Source organism: Diabrotica virgifera, chromosome 5 (assembly GCF_917563875.1).
Source record: "Diabrotica virgifera virgifera chromosome 5, PGI_DIABVI_V3a".
Classification (NCBI taxonomy): domain Eukaryota; kingdom Metazoa; phylum Arthropoda; class Insecta; order Coleoptera; family Chrysomelidae; genus Diabrotica; species Diabrotica virgifera.
The window spans coordinates 230,112,707-230,133,859 of record NC_065447.1 but is presented as its reverse complement, the minus strand read 5'-3'; the positions used below and the strand labels follow the sequence as shown (position 1 = coordinate 230,133,859).

The 21,153-nt window shown below is 33.5% G+C and overlaps 1 protein-coding gene across 3 annotated transcripts in view; it reads right to left on the bottom strand.

Annotated features, from left to right (window-relative positions):
• The window catches only part of LOC114327169 (sushi, von Willebrand factor type A, EGF and pentraxin domain-containing protein 1), a 254,273-nt gene that overhangs the window by 189,579 nt on the left and 43,541 nt on the right, over positions 1-21,153 (bottom strand). For all 3 annotated transcript variants that reach the window (XR_007698379.1, XM_028275693.2, XM_028275694.2), the window contains exon 2: positions 2,994-3,065. Coding sequence is in view for 2 of the 3 variants with exons in the window: in XM_028275693.2 (XP_028131494.1) it covers positions 2,994-3,062 (69 nt within the window). In the remaining variant the exon portion in view is untranslated. The remainder of the gene's footprint in view (positions 1-2,993; positions 3,066-21,153) is intronic.

Sequence of the window (21,153 nt, the reverse complement as noted above, 5' to 3'; positions counted from 1 at the left end):
CATTCTACCTGGTATAATGACGGACGATTATATTCGCGGTCGGACGGACAGACGGACAGACAGCCTAGGTCAAATTTCGCACCTTTAGTACCATCCTTAGATTATAAGCTTTGATTTGACACTTCATTTATCATTCTGGCTGGTATAATGCGGAGGAGTTATATTCGCGGTCGGACGGACAGACAGACAGACAGACCGCCTAGGTCAAATTTCTCACCTTTAGTACCGTACTTGGATTATCAGCTTTCATTTGACACCTTATTTGTCATTCTACCTGGTATAATGATGGAGGAGTTATATTCGCGGTAATAGACGGACAGACGGACAGGCAGCCTAGGTCAAATTTCTCACCTTTAGTACCATCCTTGTCAAACATCCGAACAGTCATCAGACCAGTGCCAATAATGGCATACGCAGCAGAAACACGACCTGACGGGACGAGTTGAGTTCACTCCCAAAATATGAATATTACCTGACTACGTAAAAGGTAATGTTTGAATTCACTCCCAGGCGATTTTAAGCCGTCATTAATTAAGTAATTATTATAACTTAAAATCTGGACACTGTTGACAAATCATTCGTTTAAAAGTATATTTCTTATTAGACGTTCTTGCACATCTACATCTAATTGGGATGATTTTTAAAAATGCAACTTGGTAATAATTCAAGTAAACAAAGTTTCATTGTTATGCCCATATGTGAGGAGGAAATGTTGATGTTTCTTCAATATAGGTTTCAAAGAAATAGTCACTAAACTTAATCTTCTGGTTGAATTGCAACAAGATCTATGGCAAAGCAATTCCCAACGTCCTCTGCTTTGAGAAATGGTAGATCAAATATATAAGTTATATAGTGTTACTTATGTCTGTTTCTGCACTGATATTCATGGGACAGTTCCAATTGTTGAATTTTTCTATACCAACTTTGACTCAAGAAAAACAGGCATCCCTTAAGTTTAGTGTCTGGAAAAACTTCTCGAATTGCTTTACGATAAAAGTGCTATTTGGCAACGCAACAATGTTTAAATTTCAGAAAAATAATATCCTTAAATCATACTTTATTGTAAAATCGTTCGGGAGTGAATTCGAATAGTGTCGGGAGTGAACTCGACTAATAAAATAACTACCTGCTCAAGACGGGAGTGAACTCAATGGTGCCCGACCTGGTACAGAGAGGACAAAAAGATTGCTCGAAAGAGTGGAGATGAAAACCATCGAGAAATCCATAGTAAGACAGGTACAGGGCTAGAAGTACAGATATATGACGGAGATGCAAGGTGGAGAGCATTAATAACTGGGTAAGAAATAAAAGTAGAATTGCATGGCAACATAAGCCAAATGACAACAAATAGGGTAGTGAGGACGGCGAGAGACGGTTCCCAATAGGAAGACAATCAGTGGAAAGACCACGAAAACGATGAAACGACAACTTATTGGAGAAACATTAAAAACAGACAGTCATGTCTATAGAAAAATAAGAAGAAGAAGATTATAATCTGCTAGACGTGTCGTTTCCGTCTCAAAGTTTGACTATCATCATTGCTACTTGGGTGTTACCAAACCACTCTCTTAAATTTCACAACAAAGCTATCTTTCTTTTCTCTATCTATACTTCTTCCTCCCACAATTCTTTCGTAGAATGATGAAAGGGTTACCAATGCGAGTCTATTATACTATTGGATATAGAAATTAAGTCCATAACTCGCAATCTTAAAGTTTGTATTTTTAATAGTTGTTATACAATCATGGGGCAACCGGTTTCGAGGCTTACAATTTCTGCCTCATCATCAGGCCCAGTACACAAAGTCTTCACAATTACAAACTACAAGCTAAAAATGACAAAAAGACAAAATTGTACATATATATAAAAACAACTATGTCTTGATTTAAATCAAAATAAATATAATAAAGCAAAACAACTGTAGAGTATTGAATTTAGTAGTCTATCTTTAGAGTGTATATTGAGACATTTTGCCATTGGAAGTGACCAATCTGATGAGAATTGCTTGGTATATAATATAATATATACTACAATCAATCCTTAAGTGGTTAAGGGTTGATGGAGTCTTGATAAGATGGTATACGATCAAAATACACATAAAGTTATTACTAATAGGTATGTACTTACCTACATATCAAGTAAGTGATGATATGATATGTAAGTACATACCTATCAGTAATAACTTTATGTGTATTTTGTTCATTATACCATCTTATCAAGACTCCATCAACCCTTAACCACTTAAGGATTGATGGTAGTATATATTATACTAGATACCAAGCAATTCTCATCAGATTGGTCACTCCCAATGACAAAATGTCTCAATATACACTCTATAGACTACTAAATTCAATACTCTACAGTTGTTTTGCTTTATTGTATTTATTTTGTTTTAAATCAAGACATATTTGTTTTTTTGTCATTTTTGGCTTGTAGTTTGTAATTGTGAAGACTTTATGTACTGGGCCTGATGATGAGGCAGAAATTGTAAGCCTCGAAACCGGTTGCCCCATGATTGTGTAACAACTATTAAAAATACAAACTTTAAGATTGCGAGTATTGACTCAATTTCTATATCCAATAGTCTTTCGTAGAAGTTGATTTTATATATTATAACATGTCCAGCATATTTAAGATTTCGATTTTTGATAGTCAATGGCAATTCTTCTTTCCTCATTCTTCTGAATACCCCTGCATTTGCTATTTTATCAGTCCAAGGTATTTCCAATATCTTTTTATAACTCCATAGTTGAGTGCTTATATTTTGCTTGTTTTAGTTCTATTTTTCTATTTGATTGTATGATTATAGTAATATAAGCTAAATGCGAACCAACTCATTCGACGAGGACTACCATCATTTTTGAAGAGTTGTTGGGAATAATTCCACTGAAATATTTTTGGACAAAAATCGTAGACTGATCCATATTTTGTTTTATGAATTCCACCTATTTTAATATATTTAATATATTTAATAATTTCTATAATGTACATACCTGTGCTAATGTATCCCTATATAAAAATACTATGGCGACCAGGAAGGCCGCCTGTATACGTATCAGCATCCCCTGTAACAAAAAAGAGTCATCAGCACAAGAAAAAACTGTAGTAACTAATTTCCTAATTAACCAATTGTCTTGCAAATTAAAGCATGGCTAATCTTGTTTTATTTCACTTACAAACGGATACCATTAACTAATTGCTCAAGAGTTATATAAATAAAGCAAAGGAAACTTCGCAAATCTCTGCTGCCTTTAATACAAACATTATCTCCCTTTTCATAGAAACAAACTATCAATGGTCTTCATCTTTAAGTGAACTGACAATAATTTTATTGCACTTGGTATTGGTATACATATAATGTATTAGAAACGGCAGTTATACAATAACATTAAAAATCGAGATATTAAAATAACCGAAAATGGTCTATACAGAATGGACAGTTTTAATGCATTTATGTATTATAAAATGCTCGCTAGTTTGTCAGAATCAAGTAGGTAGACCTAAAGAACTTTTTCGTAAAATAATGAATACAATATCGAATCGGGCAGACTTTTCAAAAAGCTGGAAAGAATATTCTGCAATCGTTGGGTTCTAAAACGACCAATATTGGCCCATTATTTAAAATATTTCGGATCAGATTCCTGGATCGCCACGACTCTAAGGGCTTTTGTCCTAATGAGGAGGGCACATCTTCGCAATAAGTCTTTAGGTGACAGCAGATCTTTACAATACTTCCTGATTGGCACAAAGCAAGTTAAGAGCTACAGAATCCTGCCTTAGCCGTCGTGATGTCAATCCACGCGAGCCGCTGACGCCGATACGGTACATATTTCAACAGAAGGAGTAAGTGTTTTCTTTGTGCAGAAGATAATTATTTATGAACTGCCAAATTGTTCCTTTCATAATTCATATTTACAACTATATAATATGTAATGCACTGTTCGCGATTTAAATTAATTAACCAGCTCTTGATGAATTTTTTACACTTTTAGAGCCCGTTCTTCTATTTCATATAACAGCAGAGACCAAACACATGATCATTCTTTATTTTAGTTCTACATTGAGATCGTTATTATACAGAAATCTCATTTTTTTAAAGTGGGTTTATTAGCTGTAGTTTATTTGAAACTCTGGATGTAATACCTAATAGTAACAGCACACATATTTATTGGACTGCAGAGAATTCAGTCTACAGGTGATAAACATTCTAGGAAACATAAAACTATTGGAACATATAGACTACGATAAAGTGCTTACATAATATTGCACAATCTTCAATGTCCAGTTAGATTAACAGCAAAGGAAGAGCGGATAAAGACATAGGACTAAAATCCTCCGATGAACCGATATAATTGAGTGGACGTCAGATAACCAAATGTCTAATAGACCTGTTAATCCTATTAGTGATCGAAAGATTGATCAGTGCACCGTTGATTGGTAATATTTTTAAAAAGCTCCAATTAAGCCTAATCATCTCCCATCCGATTCTTGCAAAACCAGAAATCTTCCACATTCCTGCCACCGTTGATATTAAATCTTCTCGACGGGTATTTATTTCTTATAAGTTTCGTTAACAGTAAAACTCTCGTATTATAAATTCATTTTCCTTGGTATGTTGTTGGTAGGCTTGCCAATCGTTCTTGCAAATAACGCTACTCGATCGAGCCAAGGAGATAAGTGGGTCAACAACAGTTGTGTAAGAATTTATCTAACTATGCGCACCGTTGCCAAATTTGCAGACTTCGACACTCAAGATGAATGTGGGATGACTCGATTGTAATGGTAATTTCTTTATTGCTCGATTCGGCGCAACTTCTTCCTTTGGTTTCTTCATCTAACGGAAGATCAGCTTAGCTAGTGTATATTGTTCTTTTAGGATAATTGCAAATGTTGCGAAATTTTCGTTGAAGAAATAAGTTTTGGGAAGATGAAGGAGTGACTTTGTGTAGTATCGTGCGTTAAATATATGTTATTTCTTAAGATGTAGGTTTTGTCCTTAAAACACTAAGAGGCGTGTGATGCATTAAAACATTGTGCCATTTACTGGATCTTAAGGACATGGGTGAATTATGTGTAAATATATTGCATTAGGTTATCCTTGCCATTGAAGATTTGCATTTAAAACAGTTATTATGTTTCATGACAGTGTTCTCTTGTAAATTATAGTTAAGACCAAGGAAATGTATTCTAACCAAGAATATACTACAATTATAATAAACGCTTATTATAACATGTTAATTTCCCCAAAAAGGCAAAATACATGGTTATAACAGCAAATCTAATAAGATGTAAATCGGAGCTGGAGGGCCAGATAGTCGAACAAGTGATGGAGTTTAAATATCTAAGCAACACACTATCTAGCTACAGAAAGCTCGAAACATAAGTGGAAGATCAAGTGAATAGAGCAAACAGAGCCGCAGGTTGCCCGAATGACACAATATGGAGAAATAAAAATATCGGAAAAGAAATGAAAGGCAGAATTTACAAAACGGTATCAGACCAATAATGACATACGCAGCAGAAACACGACCCGACACAGAGAGGACAAAAAGATTGCTTGAAACAGCGGAGATGAAAACCCTTCGAAAAATCGATGCTAAGACTCTATGGAAATAATATGGAAATAATAGGCGACTACCAAAACGGATTCAGACCGGAAATGTCGACCATAGACCAGATCTTCGTCCTACGCCAGGTGTTGGAAAAAAACTGGGAATTCAACCGCGATGTACACCAAATCTTCGTGGACTTCAAACAAGCTTACGATTCTGTTAGCAGAGAAACAAGTGGGAGACTATGGTAGAAATGGGAGTACCTGGAAAGCTGGTACGATTAGCAAAGGTGAGCACGCAGAACGCTTTCGCACGAATCAGAATTGGCAGCAGCACGTAGGAGGAATTCCTCATTGACACCGGGCTCAGACAAGGAGATCCTCTCGCCCCCCTGCTGTTAACCTTCGCACTGGAACATGCAGTAAGTAAAGCTCAGCCACAACTGACAAACGGATTTGCCGCCTAAGGATCAAAAATACTATTAGCCTTTGCGGATGACGTGTGCACAATTGCACAATCCACCAGAGATGCAAAATAAGTTTTCACCCTATTTGAGAACGGAGCCAAGGAAGTTGGTTTTAAGGTCAACGAGGACAAGACCAAGTACATGGTGGTTACGAAGAACCCAAGACCAAGGGTTAGACAAAACGTAACAATTAATGAATACAATTTTGAAGTCGTCAAAGAATTTAAGTACCTGGAGCGATCATAACATCTGAAAATAAATATGAAAAGGACGTGGCAGCCAGGATCATTACAGAAAACAGGGCATATTACTCATTAAAGACCCTACTTAAATCAAAAATACTCTCAAGACCAGCAAAAATAAGAGTATATAAGACAATAATTCGTCCCACAATAACGTATGGAAGCGAAACATGGACTCTGAATCAGCGGGAAACGACAAAATTACTGGTACTTGAAAGAAGGATACTGCGGACTATCTATGGGCCTTGCAGAGAAGGGACAACAGGAAAATGGAGAAGAAGACACAATGATCAACTCCAGACAATATATGGAGATGAAAACATAGTACGCCACATTAAATCAAACAGAATACGACGGGCGGGTCACGTGCTAAGATCAAGTGATGAAAGACTTCTGAACGCCACGTTCTGGGAAAGGCCCGATGGAAAAAGGTCAGTTGGTCGCCTAAGAAAGAGATGGAAGGACGCAGTAGCCAGTGATCTACGCAAAATGGGAGTACAGCAATGGGAAATAGCTGCTCAGGACCTACAACAATGGAGGTGAATAGTAAACGCGACCAAAACTTATATAAAAGTTGTAGAGCCAAATGATGATGACGATGAAGACTCTATGGGATAGAGCTAGAAGTACAGTTATGTGATGGAGATACAAGGTGGAGAATATTAACAACTGGAAAAGAAACAGAAGAGTATAATCTAATTACCACATAAGCCTAATTACAACAAATAGAGTAGTAAGGACGACGAGAGACATTCGCCAAAAGAAGAGGATCAGTGGGAAGACCACGAAAACGATGGAACAACAAGTTACTGGAGACACATTGAAGAAACACACAGAATCATGTATACACAAAAAGAAGAAAAATAAGCATAATTATTAAGGCTACTTTAGGTTTGCATCTAACAAATAAAGCAAGCTAATACAGTTTAGGAATTATATATATTGCCTTTCAAATTCAAAGATATGGAAAAACCTAAAATTAAGCAGTCCTATAGGAATGTGTAAAAGTCTATCTATTTATTATTAAATCAGGAAATAACGTAATAACAATATATGTAATAATAAAAGTTACACAACACGCTATAGGATACATGTTAAGTATTACCATCAGAGATAAAGTACCAAACCTAGAAATAAGAAGAAAAACAGGAATCATGGATGCAGTTGAAAGAATAACCATGGCTAAACGGGCATTGGCCGCACATGTTGCCCGATTGACGGATGATAGATGGACTAGAAAGATTTGTTTGTTAGATGTTAGATATGTAAGTATATTCATGTCTTTCATTCTTTATATTATCGTGTCCCAACTTGCTGTATTAAAGGCATTTTTAATATCTGGAATGCTATAACTCTCGTTTTTTTTTGTTGTTGTTTTTATGTTTTTAATTTGTTCTGCTACCCATTTTATTGCATCAACTACTGATTTTCCTATTTGGAATCCAAATTGTTTTTTTGATATTTGTTTACCTTCATCCAACTCTTTTTGTAATGTATTTTTTATGAGTATTTCGTATGCTTTTCCCAGGATATCCAGCGAATTGGTCTAAACGAATTTATGTCCTCCATTGACATTCCTGGCTTTAATAATAAAAACAAGTTGGTTGATTTTAATTCATCTGGAACTATTTGTCTGCTTCTTGGTTATGCTTGATTAATATTTTTATTAATTCAGGTGGTATCCTATTTAGACCAGGTGCCGATATGTGGTTTAAAGTCTCTCCTGCCTCTCTTAATTCCTTCAGTGAGAAATCTAATTGTTCCCTTCTAACGTTGTTTGTTTTAGTTCTTCTTTATCCTAAGAAGAAAATAGGTTTATTGCCACCTCACATCTTCTATTTTTCTCCAAACTATAAGTAATTTCCATCTTTATTATTTTTATTACTATTTTGTATACGTCCCCCTATTTGTTTGGTACTAGTGCTTCGTATAGAGTTTTGCAGCATTCTATTTAAGTCTTGTTTATTTCCTTCTTTAGAGCCTTTCTATTTTTTTGTATTCATGGAGTTGCTATGGCAAATATAGCAGATATAGCCTAATAAAATAAAAAAAAGTCAAAATGTAAATTCGTACAGGTTAAAACAAATTTTATATCAAATTTTAGGTGGGTACAAAAGATATTTTCAAGAAAGTATCCAAATCATACAAGGGGATCATTGTTTAAATAATTAAAAAGGGGTCATTTTTGCAAAAAATATACTTTTTTAACTGCTGAGGTAATTCACTTATTAATGAAGGTCTATGAGATTTTTTTCTGAAAAGTTGAAGGGTAAATCTTTCACATAAGACTTACTAAATTAAATTCGACCCCCTATTTATTTAAATAATAGTATATAAATCTTTAAAAACAAATTTGCAAAAAAATATTTTTAGCGTTTTAAATAAGCACTATAAAATATCTTATTTTACGGTGTAAGTTGCGCTATGTTACCGGTATTAATTAAAAATAAATTGGTCGAAAAATATTTAACATTTTTTGAGATATTGAATTTGTTTATTAAATGATACTATATTTTCAATTGCAAAAACGTGGTTGTTGCCAAAGAAATATTCACCTGCTTAAGATCCCATTATTTTTATTTTTATGTATATTTTCGATAAATGTATTGATAAATTCAAATTTCAATTAAACTGCCCCCTAAAATGGCATTTGAAAACTATTCAAATTTGTTTATAATTTGTTTTTTTAATAACGTCGCGGGGATTGAGTATTTTGAAATGCCGTTTGGATAATTGGGTTCCTGGGAATTTTTTACTAATTAACAAAATTTTTTTGTCGTTTTTTCTTCTTCTTTTTTTTCTTGGAGTTATATTACTACGGACCCTTTTAATGTAAAATTTTATTAAGAATGTCGAATCTCTGAGTTGTAGATTCTAGACCTAAAAATATTAAGATTTAACTAAAATCTCTTAAATAAAATGTGGCTACTTACTGAGTTACAGGGTGTTTTATTTAAAAATTTAAAAATTATTTTTACCAACTACTTTAAAACTATTTGACGTATCCTTATCATACTTGGCAGAAAGTGTGGCTATTATACACCCTACTAAATTGTGATTAATAAACGTTCCTAGCTAGTGCCAGAGGCGTACAACAGGGGATAGTGAATTATTGACCCTTCCCAAATTCTACGCCACTGAGTGAATTACTATTTTAACGTAATTTTTCGATTCTCCGATACTTTGTATGTAAATAGCTTTATTGGTATCGATAAAGTCATCAGTTTGAGAGATATTGGAAGTTTAAAATGAATGAATGAATGAATCAAAATAACTATGCTGTTTCATTTTTAACGTCCAATATCTCGAAAACTAATGACCTAATCGTTACCAGTAAAGAGTATATTATTTACATAGAAAGTATTAGAGAATCGAAAAATTTTGCTAAAATGGCAATCCCCTCAGTGGCGTAGAATTTGGGAACGGTCAATCATTAACTATTCCCTGTCGTACGCCTCTGGCAGTAGCTAGAAACTTTTATTTATCACAATTTAGTAGACTGTATAGTACCCACACTTTCTGCCAAGTATGATAAGGATACGTCAAATAGTTTGAAAGTACTTGGTAAAAATAATTGTTAAATTTTTAAATAAAACACCCTGTAACTCAGTAAGTAGCCACATTTTATTTAAGTGATTTTAGACCAATCTTAATATTTTTAGGTCTAGAATCTAAAACTTAGAGATTCGACATTCTTAATGAAACTTAACCCTAAAAGGGCCCGTAGTAATATAACTCCAAGAAAAAAAAAGAAGAGGAAAAAAGAAGAAAAAATTTTGGTAATTATTGAAAAATTCCCAGGAACCGAATTATCGAAACGGCATGTCAAAATATTTATGCCTTGCGACGTTATTAAAAAAACAAATTATAAACAAATTTGAATAATTTTCAAATGCCATTTTAGGGGGAAGTTTAATTAAAATTTGAATTTATCAATACATTTATAGAAAATATACATAAAAATAAAAATAATAAGATTTAATACGGGTGAATATTTCTTTGGCAACAACCGCGTTTTTGCATTTGAAAATAGAGTAACATTTAATAAACAAATTCAATATCTCAAAAAATATTAAATACTTTTCGACCAATTTTTTTTTGTTTAATACTGATAACATAGAGCAAATTCTCTTGTAAAATAATATATTTTATAGTGCTTATTTAAAACGCTAAAAATAATTTTTTGCACATTTGTTTTTAAAGTTTTATGTATAATTATTTAAATAAATAGGGGGTCAAATTTAATTTAGTAAATCTTATGTGAAAGATTTACCCTTCAGCTTTGCAGAAAACAATCCTATAGACCTTCATTAGTAACTGAATAACCTCAGCAGTTAAAAAAGTAATTTTTTTGCAAAAATGACCCCTTTTTAATTATTTAAATAATGATCCCCTTATATGATTTGGATACTTTCTTGAAAATATCTTTTGTACCCGCCTAAACTTTGATATAAAATTTGTTTCAACCTGTACGAATTTACATTTTGATTTACATGTAGTGTAATTTTATTTTACTAGACTAATAGGATTGCTATGGCAAATATCGCTGATTTGTAATCAAGCTGAAATATAAAAAAAATTGAAAATGGTTGTTCATTTTTGACATAAAAAAATGGTTAATGTTAGTTAATGTTGAGTAATTTGGATATTTATAAAAATCATTACAATGTATCTATGCGTAAGGAAATGGGCGAGTCAAAAAGTTTCACAAAAAAAGCGAATATTTCGCTAAATGAACGTCAGATCGAAAAACTAAAAAATACGTCTTCAATATTTTTCAAAAATCTATCGACTGGTACTAAACATGACCCCCACGGAGAGGAGTGGGGGGTAAATTTAAAATTTTAAATACAAACCCCGCGATATTTCGCAAAATGAACATCAGATCGAAAAACTGCAAAATACACTTTCAAAATGTTTTTGAAAAATCTATCGAATGGTACCAAACACGACCCCCCACGGAGGTGGGGCTGGGGGGTTACTTTAAAATCTTAAATGGGACCTCCAAATTTTTATTGCAGATTTAGATTCTTTATGTAAAAATAAGCAACTTTTATTCGAGACATTTTTCCGAATTATGGATAGATGGCGCTATAATCGGAAAAACGATTGTAGGAAATGGAAAATTAAATTAAAAAGAATGTGTGTGTACTTTCTACGCACGTAAGAAGTTATACTTCTATTATAATATAATCTAACTTCATATTATGATTTCAACAAAATCAATATACCTATCTACTTTAAGCAGTTTTTTGTATTGTATTTAAATATTAAACTAATTTTAAAAAGAACAAAAAGAATACCGAAAATTAAAAAAAAAAAAAAAAAAGATATGACTTTGTCTGGATTTGAACAGGGGACCTCTCGATCCCTAGGCGAATGCTCTACCGATCAGCTACCACCGCTTTTGTATTCAGTCGATCACTTCTCGGACATAATTACAATCATGGTGACAGATACAATAATTGAAAATAAACATTTTCAATAATACTTATTAGGAGAAAGGCAAATCCACAGACATAAAAATTATAATAAATATATTTACTAAAAACACTAATAATATATTCTTTTCGCGCATACTTTATTTGCGCTACATAACTTAAAAGATGTAGCGACTAACACCATTTTGTCGGTGTGCGCATGTGCCAGGGAATGTAAAATTCACCCTCGTGTCTAATGAAGTATAACTTCAAAAATGGAAAGTCCACATTAAAATGGAAAATTTTACTTAACTGGTTTTAGGACCTAATAATCACAACCCAATAGGTCCCCATAACGCTCGAGTGACTGCAAATTTAGCATACTTTGCTCCCCTACAAAGAAACCAATATGAACATATAAAGTTGACAGTTGATAGAACAGCTGTATTTGAAGTTGATAGTTGTCATTGAAAGCCTTCTAACTGAATGGGTTCGAAAAAAAAACATTATGTATTTCTTGTTCAGCAACAACACCCCGATTATTCCCTAAAGGTGACATAAATTAGTGCCGATAGTTAGATTTTGTCTTAATTGCTTTATTAAATTTATTTTGTTTATTATTTGATATGATTACAATTCTTTAAGATATTGATGATAATGTTCACGTTCAAGTTTCCTGCTATTTGATGGCAATAGAGTTCTAAATGAATGTATAAATCCATACTTAAATCATATAATATAACGTGATGAAATCTATGAGTAAGAGCAAGTAAATATAGATATCGATAGGTTTTGTTGCCTTACGGTATCATCAATTAACCAACCAAATCAAAGTTGCTGAAGCTTGAACAGACCATGCTGCTTCACTGAAATTGAACACGCAAAGTAATATTATACAAACTAAAAACAGTTATAGCGAATATTATATTAAAATGTCTAAAACATACTAAAACGAAAGTTGTTGGTTAAAGAATGAATTTTAAATGATCGAACGGTGGAAAATTATACAAAAAATACGAAATAGAAGCTAATTTGCCTCTCAGTAGTCTATTCTTTGGAGCATAATATAGTGCATCTTTTCATGTCCACTCCATAAAAGTTACCACTCTATGGTATCTGCAGTGTTTACAATCTAATATGTTTCTACAAACATTTTGCAAAATGCCATTTTTGATTTTAGGTAGTAGATCAAAGTAATGAGTTAAGTCGTGATATTACTTTATTGGCTTTTTTGTATTTTTTTATGTACATACGTCAATGTTAGATGTTCCTTCCTTTGGTATTGTTGTTTCTAGATATTTTAATTATTCGCATATTTGAATATATTTGATAGAAAAAGACTAAGTTTTCACTCTAATGGCATATAGCATATCCCACCAGAATGAAAACAATGGGAACCTTCTCTGGTTACACCTCCGAGGCTTCTACAATTTGCAAGCCATACGGATGCTGAGACTAAGGAAGATGAGGGAATTCTACAATTTACAATTCACGTCCCATCTGCTCAGCGCGGTAAAGTTCCAACGAGACTGGTTCCCTTCATACTCCACACAGAGTAAATGTAAATCAAATCAATTGATTTGATAGAAAGTTGAAAATAATGTTTGTCCGTCTTTTATTCCGGGATATTCCATCAGACTAGCGGTGATGACAAGTCATTACTTTCCGTATTCTTCAATCCGTTTTCGAACCATACATTAAGTACCTACCTTCATCAATATATTTCTTCTGTTTGTTTCATTTAAGATAAGGCTGGCTTTTTTTATTTTCCTCTTTTTGCTATCTGTTTGTTTCATGACTTGACTAACAATGTATGGACTCTATGTTTAGTATCCCAAGCATGTTTGTATATCTGATAGCTACCAAATTTTCTGTTTTTCATGTAAGATCCATCCACGTTGGAAGACGTGTTGCAGGTGACAAAGAGAAGAAATACCCGAAACATATTACAAATGGATAAAGCAGATATAAAAGCAATAGAGGGGCCTAGAAATAGGTAGAGAGACGCGGTCTGGAGAAGTATCGAAAAAATGTGAATAGCAAAATGGGGAGAATAATTCTAGCACAGGAACAAAGGTGCAAAACAATACACACCAAGATTATAACTAAAAGCCGGAAATTATCATAGCCTGCACAACTGAAAGCTGTAACCAAAAGTAGGAGCAATCAAGCTAGATCTAAAAGCACGATCTAAGCACTGGTCTATTTCTAGAACAGTGGTCGCCAATGTTTTTGGTGAAGATGTCACTATTTGAAAATAGAAATGCATATTACACTACCAATTTACCAACTATCCCATCATCATCTAGTAGGGGAGCAAAGTATGCTAAATGTGCAGTCACTCGAGCGTTATGGGGACCTATTGGGTTGTAAAGAGTAGGTCCTAAAACCAAAAAAAGTTAAGTAAAGTTTTCCATTTTAGTGGGCGCTTGCCATTTTTTAATTTATTGAGCACATATTTTTTAGTTTTTCGATCTGTCATTCATTTTTCGAAATATTCACTTTTTTCTCGTGAAACTTTGGGACACCCATTTCCTTACACCCGGCTCAAACCGTCAGATTTTTGAAATATACACTCTTTTGCATGTACTTAACTTACCTTATCTTAATCTGACAATTTCGAGTTTTTTAAAGGATAGATTTTTTTTTCGGGCCCCCCTTAACGAACTCCCCTGTGTTAAGAGCCAATATATGGTAGAGGTACATCTGCAGGTTACCAGGTTTCTCCCCATATGCTAATCTGACGCGCTCAAGTAACTGCAAAAATCCCCGCTTGGCTCCCCTACCATTGATATACAACGAGAAAAAGAAAAGTTGCTATAAAACATATGTAATTAGAAGAAGAAAGACGATTTTTATTAGAAATCTTTATCGCTGTTTTGGTCAAATGTCTATTCTATTGTCATTTTTATTGTCTCAGTTGATTTATCACTACAATATATTGGCTACTCGAAAGCAGAAATTTCTCTGCATTTCAAAACAGTGACTATAAGCAAGCTAGTAATAAAAACTCCATACAATATAATTGTGCCATAAAATTTCTTGTATTTAAACAATCTAAAACTATTATTTGATTTAAAAACCCATAGATTTCTATCTACATTACGTGTACGGAAATGAGTCGATGGAACTAGCCGTCTAGCATCTTAAGTCACACCGAAGAGTTCTGCAACTGATTTCCTTCATTCCAATCTTTGGTATTCTCGATGAAGAATGAAGACAATAAAAACGCTTTAATATACTAACGTACCATAAAAAGAAAGTGGACATATGGTGAGGTAAATTCTGATTGAGTTTTATTATTCCTATGAGTGCAACAAATATTAGCACGTAGCTGAAATGTTCTTTAAACAAATTAAGAGACAGAATACAGAACAGAGTATAGACTTCGCTCTTTTTTTCATACATTTGTTTATAAAATCACGTTTTTTATTTATTTATTTGTTATTTATATTGTAGGAATGACTATACAACAGATACATTGACATTGTATTGATAGTTTCTCACCTTTAGACGTATCGGAGGAGTATGTCACTGAGATTAAACTGTCTCTGTCAATGTGGTAGTTGCCAATCCGTCCCATACGTCAAAAGGTGGAAAACTATCAATATAATGTTAATTTATCGGTTTCTTTCGCTAAATTTTCCACCTCTGCTAGTTTCATTCTCGTTTTATTTCATAAAGTATTATGTTTTCCATATTTTGCCGGTTATTAGCACGTTCATCACTGTGTAATAGGAAAAGTATCGATCAGCTGGTATTTTGTAACTAGAGTTACGGAAACAAGAGACCAAAAATATTATTAATGTCCCCTAAGACATGAAATTCAATCCATTTTTTACAGTCAAGCTTTTGACTGTCAAACAAAATTGACAGTTGAAAAAGTTGAATGTAGAGTACGAATCCAGGAGGAACTGTCTGAACCTTGTAAAATAAATAACGGGCTACGCCAGGGAAGGAAGACACAGCAACGCACAAGCCCTTTTAGGAGTCCGTATATGGAGAAGAGCAGACACAGACAAACAAGGGTGGAGGCAAAAAATAAAGGAGGCCAAGGCTCAATTTGGGCTGTAGTGCCGTAGAAGAAGAAGAAGAAGCCAGGGAAACCCTCTTTCCTGTATACTGTTTAATCTGGCTGTTCAGATATTTCAAAAAAAAAGTACGGCGAATCTACGGAGCGGTGAATGACAATCGAGCTTAAATGAAGATATGCTGGAGAGATATTTTTGAAGGGACTATGGCCCACAGAGGGTTGTAAAGCCAGAATGATGATGATTATTAAAGTTGAGCATGCCGTAAGTTGGCCTTGATGTAAAGACATGATGTTCAATGTTATCCAGTAAAAGTATATATGTGCACTAGAAAAACAAAACGAATTTATAAATTCGATTTGATTACAGTAAACTCTGATGTCAGAGAAGAGTCACCAATACATATAATAAAACAAAACTATTTTTTTATTTATTTCCTTAATCTGTAAAACGTGACACTTTGTAGCAATTATATTATGCGCAATACAAATAAATCGCACTATTCGTGTATTAATACATCAAGTTTAATGTGAATGCTATATTTTAATATGAAGCGTGATAAAAAATAGTATTTTTTCTACAAACGTGTTAAAAATTTAGCACTCCATAGAAGCCTTAAAACTGTCACTTTTAAAGTACTGCGTGCTTTAAAATTTTTAAAGCACTGCAGTTAAAAGTGAAATGTCAAATTTTGAAAGCAAACGTCAAAATATTTATATTTCATTTATTAACATTAATAATATTAATAGTACAATTTTATAAAAACTTCCGTAAACAATTAAGTCAGCAATGGTTGCTAAGGTCCGTAATATACGATGCAACTTAAAACTATGTATCTCTTTTCAATGTATTAAACGTTTTTTTTTCTACAACCGTGTTAAAAATGCCATTTTTACCACTCCATACGAGCGTTAAAAATGCTACTTTAAGACACTAGTGCTTTAAAATATTTTTAAGGCACTACAGTTCGTCTTGACCGTATAGGCAATTTTGATGTAATGTCAAAAAAATATAAAAATGGAATATCAGTCAAGTTCAAGTAAAAGTTTTTGTAGATATTGTCCTGTAATTACGTTTGTAGAAAAAATATTGTATGATATGCGTGTTAAAAATTACATTTTTAAGGCACTCATGTGAATTGCAGAACTCGCTATCGCTCATTCTGCAAACTTTCACATGCGTGCCTTAAACGTGTACTTTTAACACATATCATAAATAACTATTAAAAGGTTTTTTAAAATTGAGTTTAAACTGTATTATTGCATTTTTAACACGTTTGTAGAAAAAATACTCATAGGCACTCATGTGAATTGCAGAATTCGCTCCGCTCACTCTGCAAACCTTCACATGCGTGCCTTAAAATTGTACTTTTAACACTTATATCATAATAGTTATTTATGACATAAGTGTTAAAATTACACGTTTAAGGCACGAATGTGAAAGTTTGCCTTAAAATGCCTTAAAATGCCTGAGTGCCTTAAAAATGTTCTTTTTAACACGCATATCATACAATATTTTTTCTACAAACGTAATTACAGGGCAATATCTACAAAAACTTTTACTTGAACTTGACTGACATTCCATTTTTATATATTTTTTTTGACATTACATCTAAATTGCCGATACGGTCAATACGGACTGCAGTGCCTTAAACATTTTAAAGCACAAGTGCCTTAAAGTAGCATTTTTAACGCTCATATGGAGTGCTAAAAATTGCATTTTTAACACGGTTGTTAAAAAAATAACTATTATTTGTCAAACACAAATACACAGTTTAGTATAACACAATTTTTTATTTTGGATAAACTTTTTGTTATCTTTTTCCGTTATTTTTTTTTATATCTCAAAGTATAAAATATGACGTAGAAACATGAATTATAACAGAAAAGACAATAATCCTTATCAATACTTTTAAAAGAAATATATTGAGAAGAATATTGGGGCACAATATTGGGACAGACTGCTCAAATTTTCTTATCGATGTGGTAATCCTATCTTTTAATTCCTGAATATTGGCAGGTTCTGTTTTATAAACGATGTTTTTTGAGTGACCCCACTGAACATATTAACATATTAAGGATTCATATCACAGGCTATCGCGGGAGCCATTCGATACAACCACGCCTTCCAATCTATCTTCTGGGGAACACCATTATTTATGTATTGCCTCACCATCGCGCATAGTGAGGTGGAACACCATCTTGTTGAAGCCAAATATTGTCGTTGGAATATTGTTGGTACTGTCTCAAAGGTTGGAATAGTAAAAAAAAAGAATGTGTGTGTACTTTGTACGCACGTAAGAAGTTATACTTCTATTATATGATTATATGATTATATGATTATAAACGAAATTAATATACTTTTTATTTATATTTTATTTAAATATTAAATTAATTTATACTTAATACTTCTCAAACATTTTTATTAAAACAGTGCCAAAAATTAAAATAATAAAAAAATAAAACACACACAAACACATTAAAAATGCCACAAATGATTTCTGAACATTAATTGTCGGAAAAATTTTTAACTAAATACGTATTTTCTGAAAATAAAATTATATAATAAATATACTTACAATCATAAAATGTATAAAAAAAAATAAAAAAATAAAAGTTTCTATTGGGATTCGAACCAACTTACCACGCGGCTGGTATTTGCGTTGTATTGGGATTCACCCGCATTAAAACTGCACCACAGAGGCAGCTTGTCATTATGTGCGAAGATCGTCTAACTAAACAGATTAACCTTTTGACATTTTTAACTTATGTAAATCAAATTATTTTGATTTTGAATTGAAATGATTTAGAATTGAAAAAATACAACAAAACATAGGGTAAGAAGACAATATATTAGGTGAATATTGATATAAATTTTGATGGTAATCAAATTATGTAAAAAAAAAGTATTACATACTACTTATGTATTTTGGTAGATTCAAGGTAGGTATCGGAGCCCGTATAACGACTAATACATTTCGCAATCACTTGCGTCGTGCAAAGTGGCTATGTTCAAATATCATAACAAAATTTGATCAACTATTTATAAAACACTTACCAGTGAAAGATTCTTTAGCTTTGAATAAGCGAGATCTGCGGCACTCATACTAGGCACAGTTTGATGAGTTTTCACATTGGCATGCAACAATCATCTCTTCTATGTAAATAAGTCCAAAAATATAATATGAAAACTATTTAAAAAGGCAGTATAACCATTAACTAACTTTTTGTTTGTTGTTTCTCTTCCTACAAATTTTAAAACGCAACAAGCATACATTATAACCAAACACAGTCCCACAGCTGTGCCACAGCTGCCATATTGGATAATTTTTGTCATGTCATTTGAACATCCAATCAGAACAAAGTTATAATGCGCATGCGCCCGGTCGCTAGGTTTTCCCATATAAAATTTCACCGTCATTACGCCCGTAAAGAAGTATAACTTCAATAATTACATTTCAGTCTTCTACTTCTTATTCTTCTTGTAATATGACTATGTCCTGTTTCTTCTGTTACAGTCTTTGCTGCGATCCGGAGCTCCAACTCTCGTACCATCGTTTTTTGGGTCTTCCTATGGGTCGCTTGGTGTTGGGCTTCTGTGTTTTCGCCCAATGCGCCATACGTTCAGGGTCCATCCGATCTACGTGGTCCCTCCACATGCGTCGTCGCGCTCTTGTCCATCTCACTACGTCCTGAACGCCTAGCTCTCTCAATGTGTCTTCGTTTCGTACTCTATCTCTGAGTGTGATACCTCTTATGGATCTTAGGGTTTTCATCTCTGTTGTTCTCATTATCTGTTTGGTCTTTGTTGTCTCGGCCCTTGTCTCAGCTGCGTATGTCAGTACGGGTCTAACACATGTCTTATAAATGCGGACTTTGCTTTCGGTGCTCATATATTTATTCCGCCAGATTATATCCCTCAGGAAACCAGATATTCTCGCTGCTTTCATTGTCTGCTGTTTTGATTCTTGCCACAGATGCCTGTCGCTAGATATTTCCACACCTAAGTATCTGCAATCCATTACCTGTTCGATTATATGGTCGTCCACTACTAACTTACATCTTATTGGGTTCCTGGATATTACCATCGATTGGGTTTTCTCTTTGGATAGTGTCAGGTTATACTTTTCGGCGGTTATTTTGAATTTCTGTAGTAGGCGTTGTAAGTCATCTTCGTTTTCGGCTATTAAGATTGCATCATCTGCGTAGCAAAGTATTCTCATGGTTCGGTTACCCATTTTGTATCCCTGATTCATTATGTTAACACTACCTATAACTTCATCCATTATTAAATTAAATAGGCATGGACTGAGGCTGTCCCCTTGTCTAATGCCTGCATTGATTTTGATTTCTTCCGTGAGCCCGTGTGTGGTTTTAATTCGTGTTTTGTTGGATCTATTGAGCTCTTTGATTATGTTTCTATACCTCTGACCTATGTTTTTCTTTTCAAGGATACTGAGCACGTCCTTTAATCGTACTCTGTCGAATGCTTGTTTCAGATCTACAAAGCATGTGAACATGGGCTTGTCGAATTCTATTGATTTCTCAACTAATTGTCGCATTATGAAAATAGCGTCTATTGTAGATCTGTTTGGGCGGAAACCCTGTTGTTCTTCCGATACACCGGCTTTCTTTTATATTTTTTGGGATAGAATTTTTGTCAATAGTTTTGATGTAGAATTGAGTAGTGTAATTCCTCGGCAGTTCGTAGGATCTGTCTTTGCGCCTTTCTTGTAGATGGGTATTGTTATACTCTCTCTCCATTCCTCTGGTACTATCATGTTGTTTACAATTTTTTGGAATAATGTTGTTATCTCTTCTATTATTTTTGTACCTCCGTATTTAATTAATTCATTTGGTATATTATCCGGACCTGGTGATTATCTATTTTTTGATCTTTTGATTGCTTCGTTTACTTCTTCTTGGGTGATGTTGCCATTCTCTGTTTCTTCTTGGTGAATGTTTTGTAGGTCATTTCTTTGTACTTCATTATTATCGTCGTTATCGTCTTTGTATAGATTCTCAAAATGAGTTACCCATTCTTCTGGTTGTATTGCGTTAATTTGTAATTCTTCGGTAACCGGCTTCTTCCTGTTCCTCAACATGTTCCATACCTTCCTTTGACCTCCTCGTAAATCATGTTCCATGTCATTTGAGAATTTTTCCCAATACATATATTTGTTTTAGATCTTTGATTCTGTTAGTTGTTCTATTTCTTTCTGATTTATATCTTTGATACTCTTCTGGGGTCCTATTGTTAATATATCTTACGTATGCATCTTTTTACATTTAAGTGTAATTGAAAATTAGGGAGCATTATATGAAAAATAATCACTATTGTCATTATATGAAGTCTTAAGCCTTCAAAGGGCATACAATATACAGGGTAATAATAATAACATTGTATGGCATTTTTGCCGGGTGATTCCTTCTGAAAGGTTCT